The sequence below is a fragment of the Pieris napi genome, chromosome 11, assembly GCF_905475465.1.
Source record: "Pieris napi chromosome 11, ilPieNapi1.2, whole genome shotgun sequence".
Taxonomy (NCBI): domain Eukaryota; kingdom Metazoa; phylum Arthropoda; class Insecta; order Lepidoptera; family Pieridae; genus Pieris; species Pieris napi.
The window spans coordinates 8123983-8151279 of NC_062244.1; the positions used below are offsets into that span (position 1 = coordinate 8123983).

Consider the following 27297-nt stretch of genomic DNA (forward strand, 5'->3'; position numbering starts at 1 on the left):
CTCTCAATCGCTCTCTCCCGTTTCTTCGACAAAAACGCTGCACATCTTCGTGAAGTTCCGTAAAAATTTTACCCTCATGCGCCTAAAGAAGTTTCATTACAAAAATATCTAGTATAATCACTTTTCCACCTATCAAGAATCTTGTATAGACTAAAAAGTTGTCAACAAAAGCTAAGCGGTATTTTCACTGCGTTTAAGTGCCTGTACCGTTACAACTTTCAAATCAGCTAGTGCCTTTACAATTTGGCAAACTGTATGTCGATTTGACTCACTCGTTGTCAAGGACAAGTAATTTGAGCCACCACGTACCACAGATGTTCGTGATTTAACCACTTGTAAATTATGCGCAATTAAGCGACTTTAAAAATGTACGTGACTTAAAAAGCTAAGTGAAATAGACGCGGGAAGTGAACTATTTCAGCAAATGTGTTATTGCAGTCAATATTTTATAATAGTGAAAGTATGAAGAAAATAACATACTACTATATTTTTAAAAGTGGAAAAAAGATTTACATGGATTTGAAAATTAATACAAAATTAGGTACGTGATTCAATTCGTATCTATAAAATTTGTGTCTGTCAAAGTATAATTAATATGTATTTATTATTAATATGTATTATGACAACCAAGTAAAAAAAATTATTTCTAAAAAGACAAAAGACAAATATTTCCCGGCTAGTTTAGTTTTAAGTTTTCCTTTTTTTGGAAAATTCGTTTTTAGTAATTTTATTTACTTATAATTTGTTTCTCTACGTTTGAACTTTCCTTGAACTCCCACAAATATTTCAGAGATCATAATTAGCCAAATCGGTCCACCGATTCTAGAGTTTTAGTGAGACAAACTAACATTAGCATTGAAGCATTCTAAACGTATTTTTTTTATTATTGACAAGTACGAGAATATCGTGCTTTGCAAAAAATAGCAATTTTTTTTCCCCGTACGCGTTATATCCAACGCAGAGAACTGCTTTATTAATATTATTGTTACAACTTCTATATATTGAAATACATCAATCAAGTTTCTGATTAGGTATGAAAATTGCCTCATAGAAAGGCTATTAACGTTTTAAATTTCAATTCCCTTATATCCGTTGGCCGTTAATGAATCCTGTTGTGAATGAAAACACTGTTTTAGATACTTAAACCATTGCATCATTTAATTTGCATTCACGCCACTCAGTTGCCACAGTTTACTGTATTCTACAAGCGTCCAGTCCATACCGATTTAGGATTCCAAACATTAGTTTTAGGAACGTATTGATATAACTAGAACTCGTTTCAAGCTATAAGTTAAAATAAATACAAAATCATGTCTGAGCGTTCAATATCTCGTAGGTAGTATGAAAAGATTACCCGTTTCAAGTAAAATAAGAATTCTTACTTATTATTATCTAAGTAATTACTTCAGGTTCGTCGACGTCGGTGCAAGCTGAACTAGCAAATGTGACACAAAGGTGTGATGCTTATTCTAACAAACAAAACTTTAAAGGTTTCTAGAAGTCTCCTAGGGTGAGATCTATAGAGCGCACTTAGACTTTGCTCAGACTTAACTATAACCATTCTTTACTTTTTTACAGGATAATAAAGAAGGTATTGCATGAAATGAAACATCAATTTCTGTCTTAGCTTGAGCTTAGCTTAATCTCACCGTTAAAATGTCTATAAATATACTAAATCATAGTTTAACCTTAGTGTTTTTCGTAAGTAAAGTCTGAGCAAAGTCCAAGTGCGCACTATAGATCTCACCCCTAGATATTTCCTCCTATAGGTATAGATAATATATTTAGTTAGAAAACTGTGATTAAAAAATGCTAGTTATTACCAACATTGCATACAAACACTGCCCGTTGTATAAACTGTATTAAAACTTATCTAACTAGCAACTGCCATTAAGAATATAATACATTATTTAACATTAATTTGATTTACATTAAATAGAATTTTATGTTACTAGATAACTTGAATTTATTCCAATAAAATGTATATATATCTGTTCATATTTAAATCTGTGAAGAAGCTATTTTATATTTATATTCTTACACTTTTTTAAGGCTAAAGTCGCTTGCCCCGGGGAACATAGTCGTAAAGCATTATTACGACTGTTTTAATGGGTTTTTTTTTCATTTTTGACTTCCTTTGTACTGCAAATGTAATTTTTTCAGATATTTTCCAAAACATTTTATTCTAAAAAAACATTATTGTCTTTATTCCACGGTAATTATTTTGTGCACAATGTTAGTAATACTCGTTTACTTACTTTTACTTTCGTGAAATAGATCGCAACAACCGTAAAGATAGTTTTAGTTTAGATTGTAATTCTACCAAATAATCATAATAGTTAGTGCGACAGTTTAAAAACACCTGTTATTTTTTTTTATATAATTAAAAAACCAGTGGCACTTCTATATCTGGGCTTAAGATTTCTCTATCTGTTACGTGATCATTTATTTTTATAGACAAGAAGGCAACTTTCTGTGCTTAACAGACGCCGTCGACTTTTTGTGTCTAAGGTATGCCGGTTTCCTCACGATGGTTTTCTTCGTCGTAGGAGCTAGTTTTGAATGCGCACATAGACACAAATCTCAATGGTCAATCAGTCTGGGATCGAATCTACGACCTCAGGGATGAGCATTGCACGCTAAAACTATGAGGGCAATACTCCTTTTGGACTTACCAAATTAAAACGTGTTTATTTAATATAATTCCATATACTCCAAATGACAATTTATAATATTGTCACAATTAGCTATTGCTTTACAAATACTTAAAATAAAAATGACTTTATGTAACTGCAATTTAAACAAAGCAAAAGAAAATAAAACATCAAATGGTATCTTGTCAATCATTTGGTACTACGGTGCCAGGTAGAGATGTCATCCAGAACGTAAGATGCGATTTTCCAAGCATATTCCTCTTCTAAATATTCATTTATAGCCTTTTTCATATAGGAAAGAATTTTATTTAGAATAGATTTTAACAGTAAACATGTTTTAGTTTTACGCGTACACAGTGCAGTTTTGTAAAAAAATGTAAAATGCAGTTCTTGAGTAGCGCTCAAACCCCTTTAGCTTACAGCAAAGTATTATTATCTCAATTGCATGATTCCTACCAATTACTAGAACGTTTAAATATTTACTGAGCACTAGACGCAATTACCAGGCAAGTGGTTCGCAATAGCGACGCACGACAGCAATTCTGTAATATTCAATATTAGGCCCATAGCAAGAAAGAAACAACAATCATAATAATATAGCATGTATGTCGTAGAGGAATCCCAGTTTTCGTATGGAAGATCTTTCTAACTAATATCACCCTAAACCGCCAAGAGCATGGTCAATTATTTTGTAAACAAATACTATTTACAGATGAAAAACTTCATCTTCTATCTTCAATGTCAATCCTTCCAGAAATCTGCGAATGTGGTTATACTCTTGGAGCGTTTGTAACTACATATTAGCGGATACTAGATATATTCTAAAAGAACAGACGGCTCTTTATCGGACATTATTATTCGGCTTTATTGCAACCTAATTACGACCTAAAGTGTACTTCGAATTGAGACAAAATCACTTATCGACTGGCATGTCTCAATGACTCTAAACGAATCTGGTATGGTAATGACACTAGATCGCGCTTTGTTACGTGACCATTTTCATACAAATTTCTCTGATTTTGCCGAAAGAGTTAATCGATAAACAACGATAAACATACCAATTTAGGTAAGACGTCCAAGACATAACCTCGCTACAGTAATGCAGTTTAGTTTAAGATCCTAAAATTGATTAAAATGTCACTATACACCTCATTGCATAGTAAGACGTGTAATTAGAAGAAACGGTTCACCCTTTCAATGCCTTCCGTGATCTTCAATTACATTTTCAAGGATTGAAAACATGTCGTATGATATAGCGATAGGATGTGCTTTCATATCACGGATGTTGGATGATGGATGTAATGAGCAAAAACAATCTCGTGATGCTCGAAGCGTGCATAATCACAAACTAATCTTTACTAAAGCCGACTAGTTTTATGTGTATTGTGTCAGGAACCTTCCGGTTATAGAGCGTCAAATATCACGCGAAATTTTATATAACAACCATAGAGTATACGTAATATAACTATGCCTTTCTTTTTTATTATTTTATTAATGTAAAATAAAAATTTTGATATATGATTATTTTTTTGGTAGTTTATGATAAATTCATATGAATTTATTTTTATGGTCAGAAGTCGAGAGTACTTACAATGATTTATCGCTAAGTATATTAGTAACTTATTATATTAAAAAATAACGAAATATAATGCATCATTTTAAAGATATAAATCGAGATAGTCTTTATTATAAATATAAATCTTTTTGCGTGTAAACTTTTTCTGGCATGGCTGGACCGATTTTTATGAAGTTTTTCGTGTTAGATTGGTTTTTTTTAACTTTCAAAAAACAAAATAAATTCTTTATCACAGAGCTTTTCTTAAAGCAGAAACTATTTTTGTAATAATATGAAGAAAAAATATTTTCTCGGGAAAGTTTTCTGTCCGTAAGTTCTTTCGAAATGTCATATTTAATTAACCCGAAATGGCAAGGCAGCTGCATTTGCAGAATTCATAAAATTATAGGCAGGTGATTGTAAACATCTTTTGTTACACACACTGCAATTTTGAGTTTCATTATGCAAGTGAAAATTAATGCGGTTTTATAGGTCAAATATTTTAGATTATACGGTTATAATTTAATTAAGTTAAACAGTATTATAGAGGTATTTTTCCGTTTTGTGCTTACATCAAGTATAGGTATAAGTAATTCTCAAAAAGTAAGCTCCATAGGATCAAAAAATGTATATGAACAACTGTCTTCCGAACGGAATTTAAAAACTCAATAAGTATGGCGGAATATTGTTTATTTTAAAAATCCTTTAATTGGTTTAAGAAGTATGCCAGGATAAAAATATCTCTTAATGTTCGAAACAAAACTAGGAAAATGCATCTAAATTAAAGACAAAGAAGTTCGCTAGGCAACTGAAATGAAAATGGGTAGGACATGTGTGCAGGTTGAACCGACAGATGTGAAAATCGTAAGGAATTGAGCCCAATAAATCACACGCGTAAACAATGAATACCACAGAGGCAATGGAGATATATATTTGCTCAGAGATGTGATCCAGTATTGATAGGCTAGCAAGAGATAGGATGCTTTATGGGAGACTTACGCCGCAGAGGGATCTTCAAAGCTTAGTAGAAATAAAATCTTTTATTAAAAAAATCACCATAACAGTAATAAACAGGTTAAAATTATTGATTACTTTCGTTTCCCAAGAATTAGGATAGTACTTATCATTTATATTTTACAACATCTTTTTCACTCCTATAGAGAAATGTATCAAAATGAAAACAGCGATTTTCAGCATGTATTAAAAAAATTGTCAGGATTACAAAATCCTCCCTTTGCCACGCGTTATCAAGATTAGTAACAAAAAACGCGTCGCGACTGATGCTCCCCCGTTTGTTTTACATATTTTACTCTGTTTTAATCTATATATATAAGCATATATACCCTTGAGTTCAGCGTGGTTAGGTGTTATCTATGCATTTCTTTATTACTATGCTCGTTTGGTAAAAACTTGAAAATCTTATATACTTGCAAGCATAATGTACTTTGACCCTTTAGTTTATTAAAACTTACGTCAGTTGTTTCGTTTCGCCCGACAGTCCGATAAAGAAATATATTTATGCATACAATTAAATGTATATTACTTATTTAAATCAGAACCTTGTCTTGGCCAAGGGTCAAAGGCCATCAAACCCTGCGGTGATTCTCCGTGTTCATAGACCATAACGCCGCGTGTGAATCTGCCATGGGAATCTTCTAACTCTACTATCGATGCTTTTTATATAACCTTGAAGGAATCTGTCATGGAATTGTCTTTGTCATATAATGTCTACGGAATGTGAATCATCTCTGGCAATATCGTGTGATGTAATTCCATAATTAGTTATTACTATACATATTCATTTTATATTTTTACAAACTCGTGTAAAATTTTATTTTTATTTTTATATATTAAAGTCATGAAGGTTTCATAAAACCATATTAACTAATTAAAATTTAGTTATTTTTAAATTCTTAACTATGTTTTACCATTAGGTAATCAAATATATGTATGTTTTTTTTGGCACGTGGGCAGATTGTAGGCATGATACGTGACGACTTGAACTTCAAAATCCATTTAAATATTTAATCAAATTCTCAATCAATGTACTTTATTATTTTTAAATTGCCTCAACCTATGCATATTTCGATCAGCCCACATCGTGACATCATCTATATTGTTACACGTTCTTTGTTTATAATTGTGCTCATGATTATATATTTTTTACATAAAGTTCACAATAGAGTCCGACTTTAATGAATTAAAATCTAGCCTATACAATAATTATGGCTAATTAGTAATATTATGTTAACTTAATTTTCTACAATTAATAGTTTATACTAAGGTAATGTTCATTAATATTCTTAATGTTCTATAATATTTTGATCTATGTTCGTGTGTCCGAGATACCGCACTTGCATCATTCACTACACTAGTTTTAGTAAATCAAAAGGTTTATTCCTCTTTAGGCGTCTTGTTCCTGTTGTATCAAGTTGAATTTATGATTTAATGAATGATAATAATAAATTCATTAGTATGCGAGTAGTTCTAAAATTTGGGTAGAAAATTAGTATTTATTACATATTATAGGGGAAGATCGTTACCCTTCGTACGCGGGGCACATTCATACAGTCAAAATAAAATTTGAACGAAACAAAGTACAGTCTTGTTTTTGTATGTGTGCATGAGTCTAGGTACCAACTATACATCAACGAAGTTTCGCGAAATTCGCACCGATGAGAGTGAAGTTACAGGCATAACCGTGTTTTCGCGCTCGGTAAGTAATTTTTTGATCAATGTTTTTGTCTCTTGTTACCGTAGATAAAATAAGGTTTCGTGTAGAGTATTCTATCAGTAACTAGCAACTATACTTAAGATACGTCTCCAATACTTAATTTATGACGTTTTCCTATTAATATTAAAATAAGTTATATTTTGTTGTTATTCAGTTAGTGGGGTACTTTCGGACAGCACTAGATGGGGCACATTTGAACGAATTGTACAACTAAATTTGTATGAAAATTTGTCGACACGAACTGTCATTTTCAAACAAATTAAGTTTTTGACTTTCTACATACTAGTTTGAATAATTTACCAATCCATCAAATAGTAGTTCCTTCGAAGTCAGTTTCGACACCAGAGACATTTTGGCCCTATCCGCATGTTGTAAGAAGTAATAAATCAAACAAAATGACGACGACGGCCAGGAAAAACGAGACGTCGTTTTAATCGCAAGTACGGAACTAGCCCACAGCGTACGAAGGTACCCCCAATACTGTACGAACGTGCCCCGTTGATGGGGCAGATTCGCACGTTTTCCAGATTTAGTATAAATCATAACTATGGTTGAACCATCAGATGAAATCATTTGTCATTTTTTTATATGAATCTCAGATAGTTAGACTATAAATTTAAGCTATCAGGTGATTGATTCATGGAAAAATAAAAAAATAAAATGTGAAAACCGTACGAAGGGTCCCGACCTTCCCCTATATGTATGTATTATTAGTATTTGGGTACTAATAATAAGGTAAAAGGTACATTGTATATAAAGCTTATTCCATAAAATTCATTCATAGATTGGTCAATGAGCGGTTATGAATGTCAACTGCACTTGATTGTTCTAATTGATTTATTGAATGAAGTCAAATTCATACTGTACTTGATAGGAAAAATAAACATGTTTTAGAGGTCTATGACAAATGTTTTCAGTACAATGTCATTATCATTTCGGTATAAATAACCATACACATATAAATAATTCGGTAAACCTTACTTTTTAACGTTGGTCCTTTTCCATTCGTGCTGTATTGGCTCTAGCTTGCGACTCTCATCCTTGAGGTTGTAGGTTCGAACCCCGGCAAAGCACCAATGGACTTTCTGTCTATGTACCCATTTAACCCTCGCTAGTATGATGAAGTGGAACCCCGTGAGGAAGCCGGTGTGGCATCTCTTAGAGCCAAAAAAGTCGGCGGCGTATGTCATGTAGAAGGCGGATTAGAACTTACCTATTTGCCTATTAGAAAAAACAAATGATCGCGATCACCACTTTTTAAGTCCGTTCTGATAACATTGTCTATATAAGTTTACTAACTTATTTTCCTTATGCGAGATGCGTCATTCTTGATTTAAGAAATCTAATTTAAAAACTTATTACATTTGTCTACAATATAAAATCGTAATGCAATACCGTACAACAATAAGCGTAATATTAATAATCAATCGTTTATTTGCAAAGAAAGTGGTACATTTAGTTCGATTAATTATAAAAACCCGCAAAAAATAAAAATATAAATTTTCATTGTGAAGTTGTGTAAGAACATTAACATTACGTCATAATAATAAGTTAAATAATTTATAATTGTTGTCTAACTTATGGTCGAAATACTCGCACACGCTATAAAGGCAATAAAGAAGAAAAAAAGGGAAATCCTTTAAATCTCACGACCAATCCGTTGTCGGGTAACACTAGTAGATTCAAAATTATGCCTTTACTAATTTGGCGATGATGTAATTAGGTCACCTCTGCTGGAATCAACCTAATTGAATTAGCAAGTCAGACAGATTGCATACCTAAACTTGTTATCTCCCAGCATTTGAATCAGATGCAAATACTCTGAATTTAAATGTTAATTAAAAAATTGAGAACTTCCCATTAGGAAAATTGGTATCGCTGTACAAGCCATGAGATCGTATCGAATTCATTTTAGGGATAATACTTTATTTGCCATTTTCTGCTTTAGTTGAAGTCTTTGTTAATGCGTTTATGCTTTACTTACTTAGTAAAGATTTAAAATAAGTATATTAGATTTAATTGGAAGCTACTTCATCTATGTACTTCATTTGTTACACTTCCCCTTTTTTCAGTTAGTTGCTAACTAAATTGAAACTGTGTTGCGCCGTTCTTTAGGTATATGATTATAATTGTTCTGTCATTGGAGATGATTTAATGGACTCTATGTGTAGCTGTTAGTAGTATATCATCTACTACGTACCTGGGTTACCTAATAAAATAAATAACTTGTTTTTAAGTTCAATTAATCTTATTTTTCTAAGGAAATCTAACTAAGCCCCTCGCTACTCAGTTCTTCTACCGTAAAAAGTTGTGAAATCCATGTAATACCACGTAGGTTAATTTATCCAGTCCCTAAGCGATCGTCTGTTTTACATTATTACGTAATTAGCTAACCTAACAACATCTTATACTGATATCATATCAATATTAATAATCTTTTATGTTTTAACTTTTAATACATTGCCTGCATGGCGATTCAGACAAAATTCAGTATTCTAATTTTATCCACAAAGGGGGACAAAAATCGCCTGAACAGCTACGAGAAAAGGATGGTACGGCCGTGCCGCTTTTTTGCTCGACTTTGGCGTGCCCCCAGAATAGGTTTCTATTTAGTAAAATTTGTTAAATGTGTGATACATAATAAAATACCACTTACCAATACTGTTAGTCGAAGCAGACCATACCGCGTGGATTAGCAAACACATGAACAAAATCTTTAACGCATTTATAAATAAGGTTAGCTAGAATAGCGTAATGAATAAAAAAATAAGAAGAACTACGAAGAGCTGGCGGCAGCTACCTCAGACAAAGAATTAGTCTAGCTATTAAAAGGGGGAACGCTGCCAGTATCTGCCTTTAACTTAGCCTTTTAATAATATGTTTTAGTTATTTTATTATATTTTTTAAGGTTTTTAGTTTTAGATTTTAAGAATGTTATTTTTACGTTGCTTAATTAATATAGTATTTAGATATTATATATATATAGATATATATATATATATATTTCTTGTTATCGAATCTTAGGTTTTCCGAAACTATTATCTCGCCATTTGGGTAACACCCACAAAGATACGGTTATAGATTCTTTATTTATGTAACAACTTTAAAATAATTTTACGCAGAAACATTTATGTATAATTAATTTTATTTGCAAATATTAATAGTTACACAACACAAAAAAAGAAAATGAGATAAAATAATACACAGAAACTACAACAATGAATGATTAATAGAAGTATAGGAATTTAAAAAATAGCACACATATGTGTCTTCAAGATTACACATACATATTATATATAAACACAGAATGATACAGAACATTTTACGAATGAAACAATTGCCCTATGGCTCATTACCGTGAGTTATCGGACCTTAAATAAGCTTTGTTTTTAAATCCTATATTTTAAATTTTGAAAAGACTAAATACGTACGCGAATTTTATTAGGTAGATAAGCTGATAAGGTTACATACTGTCCCAACATTCTATGGTTAACATGTAAAACATATTAAACTTATTCTTTATCTCCAATGTCATCATTAAACCGCACATAAACGTCTGGTAAACAGGACCCATTCAATGCTCCAGGTGAACCTTCTGGACAGTTTACATCCAAAGACGGAACTGGATCCTCCATCACAATTTTCTCGGAATTATTTACATCACCGCCCTGTTCTTCCTTTTTGTCTTTGATTGTGTTTGAATGTCCGTCAAAATAATTGGTTATATGACTTGTGGCTCTTCCTAATTTTTCGTCAAGTCTTGATATTGCATCTAATTTAGCTTTATGAATCTTCTCTGTCATATTATAGAATTTATTGATTGGTTTTGATAAAAAATCTTCTAAAAATCCACTCTCTACTCGCAGTACCGCTACAAATAACAATACTAAAATCACTGTCCTCATTGTAAACATTACTTCCTTTCTTCGTGTGTAAACTTATACTGATAATCTTGTTAATTATTTCGTATTTGTTATCGTTTAAGTATATCTGGGTTAATAGTGATATGTATTTAGTCATATAAAACCTCTTGGCACGAACCATCAGCTGCTTTTGCGTAACCCTGAATACAACCAACTTCAAAACTGGCTCTAGGTACTCCATCTTCATATTTTATCGAACTATTCACTTCAGTTGATGTTTCCAGTAAAGGATCGTCGGTTTGTAAAAAATCTGAACCCACTATAACATTTTGTACAGTTTCATTATTTAGCATCGGAAAGAAGGAATTCTGAAGATTGTTCTCAATTGTTACTCCATTCTCTTGTGATATATTATCATCACTTGTGTTTCCAAAGTTAACATTGAAAATTGGTATATTATCGCCATTAAGCGCCGATGTAAGGTTTTGTTCATCAACAATCTTTACAATCACATCCATTCCCGAATTATGCAAAGTAGTCTCCTTGATGGGGCCACAAGTAAAGTATTTTATTTCTACCAATAATAAAGTAATCAAATATATTAAAATGTTATTCATGTTGAAATAACTTACTTGACCGAAGGCTAAAATATAACTGGAAAAAATACAAGGGAATTTTTTATCAATATTTATTGGAAGCTGAGAGTGTAAGGGACAATCTACACATCATGATTAAAGAAGGGTTTTGATATTTCAATTATATATTTTTAATATGGTGCACTTTTAAAATCTAAACTTTACCATGAATTTAAAAATATAAGTAGTAATAATACACTCGCATATTATATATTACAACAATCCTTTAACTATAACTGCTGAACTATTAATTTAAAATGAAAACAATAATTCCCAGAATGTGCAAATCTTTTTATTCATCTAGAACAGTATTTTAAATCATAAATCCAATGTACCCCAGCTTCCTCATACTGAACTTCTCTGATAACATTTAATTACCACTGATAATAATATTATTATTGTCTATATTGGTATAATTCTTATTGATCTTGCAATTAGTATTAAACCGTTTCAAAAACATTTAATCAATTGATAAAAATTGAAAAACCTCCAAATGAAACATTATTGTATTTAAGCGAGTATAACATAAAATTACGCTTTATTCAAAAGTTATATAAAATCAAAACATACAGCTAATACTTTGGGTGAGCTATTTAATGTCGGTTTAAAGCATCGCTCACGAGTACTAAATAATATCTCACCATTCCGTCGTCCGCCTTCCGTCTTATCTTTCATCTCAGGTTTTTATATCTAGTATGACCACAGGTTGCAAGTTGGCTGCAGATAGTACTTCTAGTAGGAGATTACGTCTTATACAGTCCTTTTATATCGATGATCAACAAAAATGGAATAATCTTAACATTTGCGAAGTTTACTTAATTATGAACAAATTCAAATCTTTTATAATCTGTTAAAGCAATACGCAGGAACGTTCTTCATTTATAATCCGACATATTCAACTTTTGAGTTGAAGCAAGCACCATTTAGATTGGTTACATTTCGAGTGCATTTGTAAATTTAGCAGCCACGAAAGGTCATCAAACTTTGCTTTACGAGTTAACAAGCCACAAGTATACAAACAAACGAATTTACTAGCGAACTAAATTAAAATGTACCTTTCAAGAGTACTTTTAATATATAACTACGTTATCTAGTACTAGTCGTTGGTCGTAAAATTAATGATAAATTATGAGGATAAAACATTTCATAGTGTGATTATAATTAAGGGTGTTAAATTATTTTAAATTTATGTTTTGTTTGTTGTAACTGTGCTTTTCTTTTCATCTGTACAGTAAGACCCTGTTAAGCGTGGTTTTTATGTTAGAATAAAAATGCTGCATCTGTTGTTTTTTACCAAAAAATAATGGCGGCCAAATTTTGATAGGTACCCTTTTTTTTTTTTTTTTTGATATCCGAGGTGGAAATGCATTTGCGCATCCCCTGAACAGGGGTATGTGGGACTCGACCCACGCCAAAATCTCTGCTATTCAGAGACTGGGTGGCAATACCCACTAAAACCACCTCGAGTAGTTCCGACAAAGCCGCGTTACAGAGGCTCCGGGGTCGCTGTCGCATTCTACCGGGACCTCAACGGCATGTTTCACTCAAAAACCTCTGGTGCAGTATACACTACATAGGAGGTAGGAGATGGGCATATCTTCTCCTATTTACTCCCCGTCTTCTACCCCTAGGATTCGTTCTAAAGCGCTCCCTCTCTCGTTCTGCTGTCTCCTTCTGTAGCATGACATGCTCACAGAAGGATACCACTGCATTCCATACCTCGTCACTGCCAACCATTTTTTGTACAACACAAGGCAAAGCAAGGTTATTACCCACCACAGAACTAAGATTATGTCGTAACTGAGACCACTGCAGACAATCCTCCAACGTATGCTGTGCAGTATCATCATTTGCGCCACACTGCAAGCAGCTCGGTGTTGGTTCCCGCCGCACGATGTCATGCAGGTATCGCCCAAAACATCCATGTCCTGTCAACACCTGCACAAGACGAAAGGTAAGGGCACCACTTTTTCTATTTGCCCAGTCACTAAGTACTGGACGAATAGCTTCCACCGTTCTATGCCCCGCTGCTGGGTTAGCTAAGTCTTGGTACCATTTTTGCATAGTAGCTGATCGCGCCAAACGTCTTAAATTCTCGACTTCCTCAACACCAGGGTAAATACCTGCAGCCCTCAACTCCATCCGGTGATTGTATACTAAAGTGAGAGCCTCAGCCTCTAACTCCCAAGGTGGAGTGCCAGCCAATATACAACAAGCGGTAAAAGACACCGTTCGGTAACAACGGACTATTCTTCTTGCCACAACCCTTTGCGGCCTCCGTAGAAGGATTTTATTGGTTACAGTGAGCGAGTCTTGCCACACTGGGGCTCCGTAAAGTGCCATACTTCGAATGACCCCACAGTAAAGCCTCCGACACCGTTCGTCAGGTCCACCTATATTTGGAAGCAGACGACTTAGTGCCCCTGCTGCACCAACTAGTCTCGAACCAAGGGTTTTAAAATGATCCTCAAACTTCCACCTACCATCAAGAATGAGCCCTAAGTACTTCATATTACGACCAACAGACACTCTAACTTCATTAACAATAATTGATGCCCTAGAAGGCGGGCCACCTCTTGGCCCGTGAAACAAGAGCGCACTAGTCTTTTCAAGAGCAACCTTGAGTCCTAGTAGGCCAATCCTATCAACTACTAAAGAGGTCCCAACTTCTACTAGACGTACCACTTCTTGGAAGTCTCTTCCTTGCGCTACAATAAGGGTATCATCTGCATAGCAAAACATTTTTAACTTAGGTAGCAATGTACCCCTAAGCACCCAATCGTATCCAATGTTCCATAAAAGGGGGCCCAGTACCGAGCCCTGAGGAACCCCGCACTTCATTGGCCACCGAACCAGCTCTCCTGAGTCATTTACATACAGAATCTTACGATCTTCTAAATAACTTCTGACAAGATTCTGAAGATATAAGGGCACACCGTGGAAACGGAGAGCCTCCATTATCACTGTAAACGGCAAGCTATTGAAAGCATTAGAAATATCCAAGGAAACTGCCAAGGCCTTACCTCCACTACGGACAGCCTCCATAGTAAAATGTTTCAAGGCGCCAATCGCTTCTAATGTTGATCGCCCAACTCTAAATCCGTACTGAGCGTCTGCTAAATCTGGACCAACAACAGATATATGTTGACTTAAGCGCCAAACTATTATCCTTTCTAAAAGCTTACCCACCTCATTAAGTAAAACTATTGGGCGGTATGCTGATGAAGTGTCTTGCGGACGACCGGGCTTGCGCAATAAACATAGACGACCCTCCTTCCATACTTGCGGAAATTGTCCAGTAAGAAAACAAAGATTAAATGATTCCCGCATTTCACCCTCTAGATATTCAACAGCAATTGCCAATACATGGCCGTGTATACCGTCTGGACCTGGGGCTCTCCTACGCTTTTTTAGACGATCCACTACGTTTGCAAATTCCACATCACTAACCAAGGGAATCTCGCCTTCTATTTCTGGTCTTATATCAGATGTCATCCGTGGAGGAACAATGTTGGGGTCAGCGGGAAATAGTTCAGATACAATTCTGGCGACAAAGTCTGACCGGAGTGTCTCAGTTAGTGAAGGACCTCCTGCCTGCAATTTATTTCGTACAAGACGGTATGGGCGCCCCCATGGGTCCTGATTGAGACTTTCGAGAAACTCACTATGTGCCTTATCCTTAGCCTGACTAATAGCCAGTTGTAGGGCCTTCTTATGTTCTACAAATTGAGAGTGAAGTCGTTGTTCTTGAGCAGCATCACGCTGATGTCTACGGCGATTGCGAAGATATGCTCTTCTAGCACTGTTGCACATTTCACGTAAATAAGCAATATCCTCGTTCCACCAATGAACCATTTTACGTGGTGGCTGGCGCCTCCATTTTGACATGGAAGCGTTTGATATTGCTTTTGCCGCATGACGAAGACGACTAGCTGCTTCATTAACGTCTGTAGGCCAAATAGCGGGTGCACACCAGGCTTGTACAATAGCCGCCTCTTCTGCTAGATCCTTATTTAGACTGCTGAGAACCCAGCGTGGGAATGCCTGTCTATTAACACCCACTTCATACCGTCTCTGGGATTGAAAAATATTGAACCTAATATAGCGATGGTCTGACAGAGTCTCAATATCTTCCGCAACTTTCCAATTTTGCACCGAGGAGGCTAAACTTGGTGAAGAAAATGTTAGATCCACCAAGGATTGCCCTTGCGCCCGCACACAGGTTGGAACGTTCCCTCTATTAAGCAGAAAAAGTCCCAATTCTGTATACCATTCCTCTACAGCTTTACCTCTATCGTTAGTGAGGCTATCACCCCATATTTGAGATCGGGCATTAAAGTCGCCTAATACTATCACTGGCAATTGTGCTCGTTGAATTGGGAGACATAAGTTGTCCAGAAAAGTAAGAAACTCCGATAGTTCTCTGTTTGGAGAAAAATAAACAGCAACTATTATGAGGCCGTTCCACTCAGCCACAACATAACCTATTCCACGATCCTTTAAAATAAGAGGATATCCACCAGGTCGAGCAATTATACTGACGAGGCCACTTAAATCTTCTAACCAATGAGATGGTGAAGGTACAAAGTATGGCTCCGAGACAACAGTAATATCAATATCCCATTCAGCCCTAGTCTGCAGGAGAAGGTCCTGTGCCCTAGCGCAGTGATTTATATTCGCCTGTAGAAAGTTAATATGTGCCCTACCCATTATTGAGACATAATATCAGCCTCCCGAGCCTGAGCCTGATTTACAGTGCTGATCCTTCTACCCAAATGCGCCATCTTTGCCTTCACAACAGGAGGATTACATTTTCTTCCCCTCATTATGTGGTCCGCTGGCTTACCAGCATCGCCACAGACAGCACAGTGCGCTACAGCCGCTGTACATGTTGCAGATTGATGACCATTCTTTCCACATCGGAAACATAAAGTGCTACGATCCACATCTGACGGGCATTTCACACTAATATGGCCCAAACCTAGACATTTGTAGCATCGTAGAGGGCCATCTTCTATCACCTGAATGTGAGCTGAACTCCAACCTACAAGCAAACGACCTTCAGTGACTTTTTTAGCTGCAGTGACTGGGCATTGTACAAAAACTACATTGTTTCCACCCTGGCCCCTTACAAGAGTGCTCGCCTTTATTAAATCCACCTCACATTCACCCTTTGCAGCTATTGCTGCAATGACTTCTTGGACAGACACAGAGTCATCCAGGCCCCCAATTCGAAGAGCTGCTCGCTTCACCGGCGTATCCACCCTAACCTCTTCTGCAAGAACGCTGCGGAGTTTCTCAGCAAGTTGGCTAGCCTTTTCTGCACTTTGAGTTCCGGGTATCTCAATAATTCGGGCTCCTGTTGCAGTCTCTCTAATTCTGACTTCAGTCACGCCTAAGTCAGCTAATACGACATTGTCCCTAGCCTTTTTTAATATACCCGCATACGTTACACCTCTATCTGCGGCCTCCTGCTGCAATTTAATGACAACCGCAGCAGATCGCGGTGCAGAAAGTTTAGCTTTTTTTCGTGCTTTCGACACCGCACTTGGCACAGTTGCCATCTCCGCAGGAGTAGACAATATCTTACTTTTACGCTTAGGATGCGCAACAACTGACGTCCAGGCACCATCCTGCTCCTGGGAGCAACTTGGAGTAGGGCAAAGACCCTCAAGCACCTGAATTGGATTATCAGAGGCACCTGCATCAGGCAGCACATTAATGGAAGACCCCACAGGTCTCGCGTGCTCTCTTTCTTTTGAAGCTGCAAGGGGCGGACGAATAATACTTGCTGGTAATAAGCGATCCTCCATTCCCGCCAATTTGGCATCGATCATTGCACCCACCGAGCGCATGACCTCACCTTGTATCTCATTTGTTATAGTCTTCAAAAAATTTGGGTCTTGTGAGGGGTTAACGTCGGAAATAGGAAGAGCTGATCTTTCAGAGAACTCCCTTCGCAGTGCCTTTAAAGATCCTTCCAGATCAGCAACATGGCTTCGCAGACGTTTGTTATCCGCCTGCAGGCGGCGAGTCTCCTCTGCCACTGAACGAGACGTTAGACATTTAATTATCTCCTGCAAGTCTTCTGCCGCCTTTTGCAGATCATCAGAATGAGGTTCAGTAAGACTCCCTGGATTTTTAGCAAACTCCAGAAGCTTAGCCGTTCTTATCGCCGCTCTCTGTCGTATATCTACTGCGCCCAGAGATTCGATCTCTTCATCGAGAAGATATGACGCTTTAATCAGAGACTTTTTTCCGGCTTCCTTGCGAAAAGTCTTACTCCGTAAGTGCCTCTCAAAGGCAACTTCCGCCGCTTCTTCTTTAGCCTCCTTAATTGCTTTCCTGGCTTTTCCAACACCAATAGAATGAGAACTCGGCTTTTTCTTAACAGTTTCCCTCCTTGAAACCGATTGTTCTGTCTCAGTATCAGAAGCAGATATACAGCCGACATCCAGAGGCTCCTTGAAGAAAGACCGTTTACGGGTCTTAGCCACCCCAGATATGCTCGATTCCGAGCTACAGTCATCCATTTTGAACAAAACCAAAACACTAATTATCAAACCAAGATATCATTACAAAAAAATTAATAATAATATATATATATAGAAAACAAACAACAGACACACACACAACGACACAAAGATTAAGAACCACGAATACTTTAGACCTATTATCCGAAGACTGCGGAAATTAATCAACGCATGACCTTGAACAATTATACCAAAACCAATAAAAGAATGCGGAAATTAATCAACGCAAGACACAAACTCTCCTCTTCTTCAAGACACAAACGATTTCTTCAAACCAAAGACGATCGAAATATCGAATACTCGCGAAAAGTAGGTACGTCAACGCATAGCAATAACAGCGTCTGCGCTTCACAAACGACACGTCCGCCTCGGTCGAGAGCTCGACGCGCACCCCTTGATAGGTACCCTAGTGAATTCTCTTAATTATAAATAAACATAAAAATTTGGTTTTAAACAAAAAGTCGATGAGCGCACCAATCCTGCAGCGGGATCTTAGACTATAAGATAACTTTTTGAACCATTTAACCTTGATCCACAACAACTTGCCACGGAAAATATTGCAGAATTTTAAGCACAAAATTTTAAATTACAAAGAAATGTCAGCAAACAAAGACTTTCGCATTAAAATCATTTTTATGACGCAATTACTCATTTCATTAGTTATCGTTTTAATAGTCATAAGACGGCTGGAGTAATTAAATCTCCAACAAAAAGGCCTGCTTAATTCCCTTATATATCTACCCAAATCTTCTTATTGCAACGACACTGTTAGTTTCCCTGTAATAACAAATTAAAAAATCAATATTAGATACACAATAAGAACCCTTCGATTTAATCAACCGGTAGCCAGTTAAGATCAAAATTATGATTTTCAATTAAATGTTTGATGATTTCGCTTTTAATGCATATAAATAACTAACTAACTGCATTTACAATACATGTAAGTATGAGCAAATGTAACATGTAGGTACTGTATGATTATTACTGAGTTATTATTATATGTTCTCATTTTACAAGGTTAACTGCGATTTACTTATTGCAACGTGCATACTGCAACCGTTGTCATCTTTTTATAGGAATAACAACCTTGGCCCTCAAATTGTAACATTTCAATGGACTAAGTAAGGAATCACCAATAACAAGAATACATGTTTTATTATGTATGTTGTGGTCTTATCGTGGTATATATTTTCACAAACACATTACTCAAAAATACAACAGTTACAATTACATAAATAATTTTACTATTAAAACATAATATATATTATAACATTATAAAAAATTATTTGTTATACTATAATTAAATTTAGATATTTTTACTAAGAGGCCTATGTGTCACAAGACACGCTAACTACCTAAAACGGGTCAAGTGACGTATTAGATTAAGTTTTATTTTATCTTAATTAAATAAGTGTTATTATATTGTACTGGGTGTCAGCAATAAAGGCTTAATAATTATAATAATGCTTTTTCTGCTTTAGTTGAAGTCGACGTTAAAGCATTTATGCTTTACTTACTTCGTAAAGATTTTAAATAAGTATATTAGATTTAATTGGAAGCTACTTCATCTATGTGATTTGTTACACTTCCCCTTTTTTAAGTTAGTTGCTAACTAAATTGAAACTGTGTTGCGCCGTTCTTTAGGTATATAATTATAATTGTTCTGTCATTGGAGATAATTAAATGGACTCTATGTATGGCTGTTAGTAGTATATCATCTACTACGTACCTGAGTTACCTAATAAAATAAATAACTTGTTTTTAAGTTCGATTAATCTTATTTTTCTAAGGAAATCTAACTATGCCCCTCGCTACTCAGTTCTTCTACCGTAAAAAGTTGTGAAATCCATGTAATACCACGTAGGTTAATTTATCCAGTCCCTACTTAAGGGACCTTCTGTTTTACATTATTACGTAATTAGCTAACCTAAGAACATCTTATACTGATATCATATTAATATTTAAAAAATCTTTTATGTTCTAATACTTTGACTTGGCCATTCAGACAAAATTCAGTCTTCTAATTTTATCCACAAAGGGGGGCAAATATCGCCTGAACTGCTACGAGAAAAGGATGGTACGGCCGTGCCGCATTTTTACTCGACTTTGGCGTGCCCCCAGAAATAGTTTGAATCTTGTAATGTTTATTTACTTAAATGTGTGATACTGTATAATAAAATACCACTTACCAATACTGTTAGTCGAAGCAGACCATACCGCGTGCATCAGCAAATACACGAGCAAAATCTTTTACGCATTTTAAATTCGGTTAGCTAGAATAGTGTAATAAATAAAAAAATAAGAAGAACTACGAAGAGCAGTTACCCCGGACAAAGAATTAGTCTAGCTATTCAAAGGTGGAACGCTGCCAGTATCTTTGGAACCTTGCCTTTTAATAATATATTTTAGTTATTATATTATATTTTTTAAGGTTTTTAGTTTTATATTCTAAGAATGTTATTTTTACGTTGCTTAATTAATATAGTATTTAGATATTATTTCTTTTTATCGAATCTTGGGTTTTCTGACTTTTATCTCGCCATTTGGTTGAAACCCACAAAGATATGGTTATAGATTATTTATTTATGTTACAACTTAATTGTAAAAAATGTAATAAAATAATAATGTTAAACAAAATAATTTTACGCAAAACCATTTATGTATAATTAATTTTATTTGCAAATGTTAAAAGATACACAACACAAAAAAAAGAAAATGACATAAAAGACTACAAAGAAACTACAACAATGAATGATTAATAGAAGTATAAGAATTTAAAAAATAGCACAACGATGTCTCTTCAAGATTACACATACATATATAAACACAGAATGATACAGAACATTTTACGAAAGAAACAATTGCCCTATGGCTCATTACCGTCAGTTATCGGACCTTAAATAAGCTTTGTTTTTAAATCCTATATTTCAAATTTTGAAAAGACTAAATACGTACGCGAATTGTATTAGGTAGATAAGCTGATAAGGTTACATACTGTACCACCATTCTATGGTTAACATGTAAAACATATTAAAATTATTAATTATCTCCAATGTCAGCATTAAATCGCCAATAATTATCTGGTATACAGGCGCCATTCAATGCTCCAGGTGAACCTTCTGGACAATTCCCATTCGAAGACGCAATTGGATTCTGGGTCACAATTTTCTCGGGATGATTTACCATACCGCCTTGTTCTTCATTTGGTGATAAAAGTCCGTGAAACCAATTGGTAAAACGATTTCTAGCTCTTACTAATTTTTTATCAAGGTTTGATATTACTTGCACTTTAGCGTTATGAATCCTCTCTGTCATATTATGGAATTTATATATTGGTTTTAATAAAACTTCTTCTAAAAATCCACTCTCTACCCGCAGTACCGCTACCACTAACATTATTAAAATCACTGTCCTCATTGTAAAAATTACTTCCTTTCTTCGTGTGTAAACTTATACTGATAATCTTGTTAATTATTTCTTATATATATATCTTTTCTAATTTCGCATTTGTTATCGTTTAAGTATGTCTGGGTAAAACGTGATATTTATTTAGTCATATAAAACCTCTTGGCACGAACCATCAGCTGCTTTTGCGTAACCCTGAATACAACCAACTTCAAAACTGGCTTGAGGTACTCCATCTTCATATTTTATCGAACTACTCACTCCAGTTGATGTTTCCAGTAGAGGATCGTCGGTTTGTAAAAAATCTGAACCCACGATAACATTTTGTACAGTTTCATTATTCACCATCGGAAAGAAGGAATTCTGAAGATTATTCTCAATAATTGTTACTCCATTCTGTTGTGATATAATATCACTTATGTTTCCATAGTTAACATTGATAATTGGTATATTATCGCCATTAAGCGCCGATGTAAAGTTTTGTTCATCAACAATTTTTACGATCACATCCATTTCCGAATTATTCAAATTAGTCTCCGTGATGGGGCCGCAAGTAAAGTATTTTATTTCTACCAATAAGAGAGTAATCAAATATATTAAAATGTTATTCATGTTGAAATAACTTACTTGACCGAAGGCTTAAGTATAACTGGAAATAATACAAGGGAATTTATTATCAATATTGATTGGGAGCTGAGAGTGTAAGGGACAAACTACACATCATGATAAAATAAGGGTTTTCATATCTCAATCATATAATTTTTTAATGTGCACTTTTAAAATGTAAACTTTATCTTGAATTTAAGAACATAAGTAGTAAAAATACACTCACACATTATATTTTACAACAATCCTTTAACTATAAGTGCTGAACTATTAATTTTAAATAAAAAAATTTTTTCCCAGAATGTGCAATTCTTTTAATTCATCTAGAGCAGTATTTTAATCATAAATTCAATGTACCCCAGCTTCCTCATATTGAACTTTTCTGATAACATTAAAAAACCACTGATAATAATATTTTTATTCTCTATCTGGGCATAAGGAAAAATAGAAATTAGTACTGCCAAATGAAACATTATTGTATTTACGCGAGTATATCATAAAAGTAAGCTTTGTTCAAAAGTTATATAAAAATAACATATAGCTATGACTTGGGGTGAGCTATTTAATGTCGGTTTAAAACATCGCTCACGAGTACTGAATAATATCTCACCATTCCGTCGTCCGGCTTCCGTCTTATCTTTCATCTCAGGTTTTTATATCTAGTATGACCACAGGTTGCAAGTTGGCTGCAGATAGTACTTCTAGTAGGAGATTACGTCTTATACAGTCCTTTTATATCGAAAATCAACAAAAAGGGAATAATCTTAACATTTGCGAAATTAACTTAATTATGAACAAATTCAAATCTTTTATAATCTGTTAAAACAATACCCAGGAACGTTCTTTATTTATAATCTGACATATTCAATTTTGAGTTAAAGCAAGCACCATTTAGATTGGTTACATTTCGAGTGCATTTGTAAATTTAGCAGCCACGAAAGGCCATCAAACTTTGCTTTACGAGTTAACAAGCCATAAGTATACAAACAAACGAATTTACTAGCGAACTAAATTAAAATGTACCTTTAAAGAGGACTTTTAATATATGTATAACTACGTTATCTAGTACTAGTCGTTGGTCGTTGTATGTATGTTTTCATAGTATGATTATAATTAAGGGTGTTAAATTATTTTAAATTTATGTTTTGTTTCTTTTAACTGTGCTTTTCTTTTCATCTGTACGGTAAAACACTGTTAAAATAATTTTAAGATAACCTTTTGAACCATTTAACCTTGATCCACAACAACTTGCCAAATACGGAAAATACATATTGCAAAATTTTAAATCAAATGTCAACAAACAAAGACTTTCGCATTAAAATCATTTTTATGACGCAATTACTCATTTCATTAGTTATTGTTTTCATAGTCATAAGACGGCAAGAGTAATTAAATCTCCAACAAAAAGGGCTGCTTGATTCCCTTATATATCTACCCAAATCTTTTTATTGCAACGACACTGTTAGTTTCCCAGTAATAACAAATTAAAAAATCAATATTGGATACACAATAAGAACCCTTGGATTTAATCAACCGTGTACCTACCCAGTAGTTAAGATCAAAATTATGATTTTCAATGAAATGTTTGATGATTTCGCTTTTAATGTATATAAATAAGTTATTTTACATATTTGAATAATAATTACAATTATTATTTAAACTGAAAAATATTCAACCTCAAAATAACTTTATTCGTACAATAAGTAAACAAGTCCACTTATGAACGTGAAGATTTGATTTGGGTTTCAAAACTTTTCTGTTCATAAGTGGACTTGTTCATAATATATTATTAAAAAAAAAAAACTAACTGCACTTACAAAAAATGTAAGTATGAGCAATTGTATGTAGGTACTCTATGATTATATGAGTTATATGTTCTCATTTTACAAGGTTAACTGCGATTTACTTATTGCAACATCATACTGCACCCGTTGTCAGCATTTTTATAGGAATAATAACGTAAGGAAAAAGTTACTAACACTGACAAGGTTTTTTTAATATAACCTACAAAAATAAATTTATGTTGTAAATGTCTGAAACACAACCGACTTGAAACTTTTATGAAAACGCTTATAAAATAATAATGTGTGGTGACCGTAATATGTTGAAGTTAAAATTGTATTTATACATGATACAATTTAAATGAATCGCGAATTGATAAAATAACACGAACAAAGGACGCGAGATGAAATGTCTAAATATATGCCTATCGCCCTGCAGACTTTGACTAGGTATTCTTTAACGAATCAACTACGAAGCTTGTTTCACTAAACCTTTGTTGTTTCTATTGTACCCTGAGTTAGAGTAGTGGAGAGAGAATGGTGAACAGTTGCTCCAACCTAAAGGGAGGATCCGACCAGTCTAAGCTCTGATCGAGAACTATAAATCCTTTCCTACTGTAGTAGTCGCTACAGTATTTCTATTTAAAGTGAAGTTTTAAGACCGCATATTTACATCCTGTCCTATCTCTTATTTTGTAAAAAAGTTACACAGACATAATTATAGGAAAAGCGATTTGCTACAAAATATGTCTTCACAATTTTTTTGTACGGTGGATAGTTTAGGAGATATAGCCAAAAACGTGTTTTCGCCCCTTTTTCCAAAATGGCGGCCCGGGGGACAAGCGCACCAACCCCACACACTTGTGTCTAAGCTTGTATTGATCCCCCCTACATGTACCATAATAAATTTGCGTCCTCTAACAAATGTTCAGTATGGCCCTCAAATTGTAACATTTCAATGGACTATGTAAGGAATCACCAATAACAAGAATATATGTTTTATTATATGTATGTTGTGGTCTTATCGTAGTATATGTTTTCACAAACAAACACAATTCTCAGAAATACAATAGTTACAGTTACATAAATTATTGTACTATTAAAACATATTTAATTAAACATAATTTGATACATATTAAATTTAGATATTTTTACCTGTTTAATATTTAGTGGATTTTGAAATAACAATCGGGCGTGACAACGACACGACGCTCCATGCGTAAATTTATTATGAACGGTCCGATTTACGTGAAATTGAATCGTGACTTAGTTTTTTCTTGATTCCTAATTTTTAGGGAACTTATCATCCATTTCTATTCATCCATTCATCAATACCAAGGGACAGAACCAGTCTTGCACAGATCCCCCTTATGACAAAGTAGTCTAGTCGACAAGTTGAAAATGGAACAAAATAGAGATACTGCTCTTAAAATTATGTGCGATAGCTCATTCGAACCGGAATGACGCCTAGAAAAATGTGCTAAAAGTGTGTATTAGCACATAAAAAATTGCAAAAGTTATAGACAATTAAAGATGAAAAAAAAATGGTATTTAGTTTTTTGCCAATATTTAATAAACTATTAATATTTAAGAAATTTCAAATATAAAATATAAAAAAATTTTTGAAAATTTTTTGATTATCATGAATATTACTTCTATTTAAAATTAAAATTTTTTTTTTCTATACTTTGTTATGTATGGTTGTTTTTGTTAATTTTAGAAGTTTTAGAAAAAAAATAAAAAAAAGTTGAATATTTGTTTATAACAACTTGGTAAGTTAATAAACAATAGAATTGTTGATTAAAAAAAAATTTTTTTCTGTTACTTTATAGAGGACTGTCAATTATGACTTTTAGAAAAAAAAAAATTTTTAACTAATTATTTAAACAATAGAAAATTAAAAAAAACGATTATAAATAATTAAAAATTGTTATTTAGGAAAAAAATTTTTTTTAAAAATCATAACATTTTTAATGTAATAAAGTTGTGTTAAAATTTTTTAAAAAAATATTTATTTATTCAATTTGTTAAAAAAAAATTTATCAACAAATGGCGGGAAGTTTTTTTTTAGCAAATCAATAAATATCTTGTATTAATAAAAAAACGATTATATGATGATTTAGAAAAAAAAAATTTTTTTTAATGTGCAATGTATGTGTAAATGTAAATAAGTAAATCGCAGTTAAAAATCATAACATTTTTAATGTAATAAAGTTGTGTTAAAATTTTTTAAAAAAATATTTATTTATTCAATTTGTTAAAAAAAAATTTATCAACAAATGGCGGGAAGTTTTTTTTTAGCAAATCAATAAATATCTTGTATTAATAAAAAAACGATTATATGATGATTTAGAAAAAAAAAATTTTTTTTAACAACATTACATGGATTTTTAAGTTTTTGTTTAAGTAAAAAAAATGTTATAAACAAAGTATAAATATTTTTTTAACTTTTATGGCACGATCTTGTTAAGTATGTATGAAAGAAAGGCTCTACGAAGCGAAATATTTTTACGACCATTATTTAAACATTTTTTTTCACTTACAATTAAGACGGTCGTTCGAGAAAATTTCGTTTGTTAACAATTATTTAACTTGTTGAAAAATTAACTTTAAGTAAAATTTTCAACGGGAATAAATTAATTATAGTGTTCAGAACACACCATAATTTTTTGAAATTTAAAAAAAAATATTCAATACCTTAAATAAATTAATTAATGTGCCGTAGTCGCTTTTGACGCCACGCGCGAATCCTAAAAATGTCACCCGCAGACCTATTTTCAGCGTTAAATTAAAGTTATAAATAATGGAGATAGAGTTCCGAGAGTTAGGAGTATTTTATTGGAAATTTCCTCTTCTTTCAGAATCTTTATTTGAAATTTCTTAAATATTAATAGTTTATTAAATATTGGCAAAAAACTATATGCCATTTTTTTTTCATCTTTAATTGTCTATAACTTTTGCAATTTTTTATGTGCTAATACACGCTTTTAGCACATTTTTCTAGGCGTCATTCCGGTTCCAATGAGCTATCGCACATAATTTTAAGAGCAGTATCTCTATTTTGTTCCATTTTCAACTTGTCGACTAGACTAAAGACTTTGCGCTTACTGAATGCACTATCGACATCTTTAAATATTATGTTCGCAGAGTGAGTTCAAAGTAGCGATTTTGTGTGTAATCTTATGTTATTTATATTTTTTTTTGTTTTAGTCATAATTATATTGGTTTAAGGGTTTAGGTAAGGATAGTGAATGAATTTTTGATTAATTTAACAAAGTGGAAAATATAATTTTTAATTTCGTATTACACGAATCTTAAAATTTTAGAACAAAAACATTCGTTCTATTGATCTCGAACATATTAAACCTTTTGTTTATTTTTCAGGATACTCCACAACGAATGCCAAAGAAAACATGGTGATGAATCATAACTTAAACAAGTAAGTTTATACACATTTTAGAAACTGAATTTAAAATCTTTTTTATTTATTGCAATGGACACACGTCACCGTGGGGTTGTCAGTTTTTTATT

General features: G+C 33.6%; 1 protein-coding gene and 1 long non-coding RNA gene across 10 annotated transcripts in view; one reads left to right on the forward strand and one right to left on the reverse strand.

Annotated features, from left to right (window-relative positions):
* LOC125053662 (tight junction protein ZO-1) overlaps positions 1 to 27297 on the forward strand; it is a 101418-nt gene that overhangs the window by 3608 nt on the left and 70513 nt on the right. For all 9 annotated transcript variants that reach the window (XR_007117604.1, XM_047655139.1, XM_047655141.1 and 6 more), the window contains exon 2: positions 27151 to 27205. Coding sequence is in view for 8 of the 9 variants with exons in the window: in XM_047655139.1 (XP_047511095.1) it covers positions 27151 to 27205 (55 nt within the window). In the remaining variant the exon portion in view is untranslated. The remainder of the gene's footprint in view (positions 1 to 27150; positions 27206 to 27297) is intronic.
* Positions 10071 to 12765, reverse strand: LOC125053667. Its single transcript, XR_007117606.1, has 2 exons — positions 12083 to 12765; positions 10071 to 11460 (listed from the first exon to the last, which is right to left on the reverse strand). It is a non-coding gene; the product is annotated as an uncharacterized LOC125053667 (long non-coding RNA).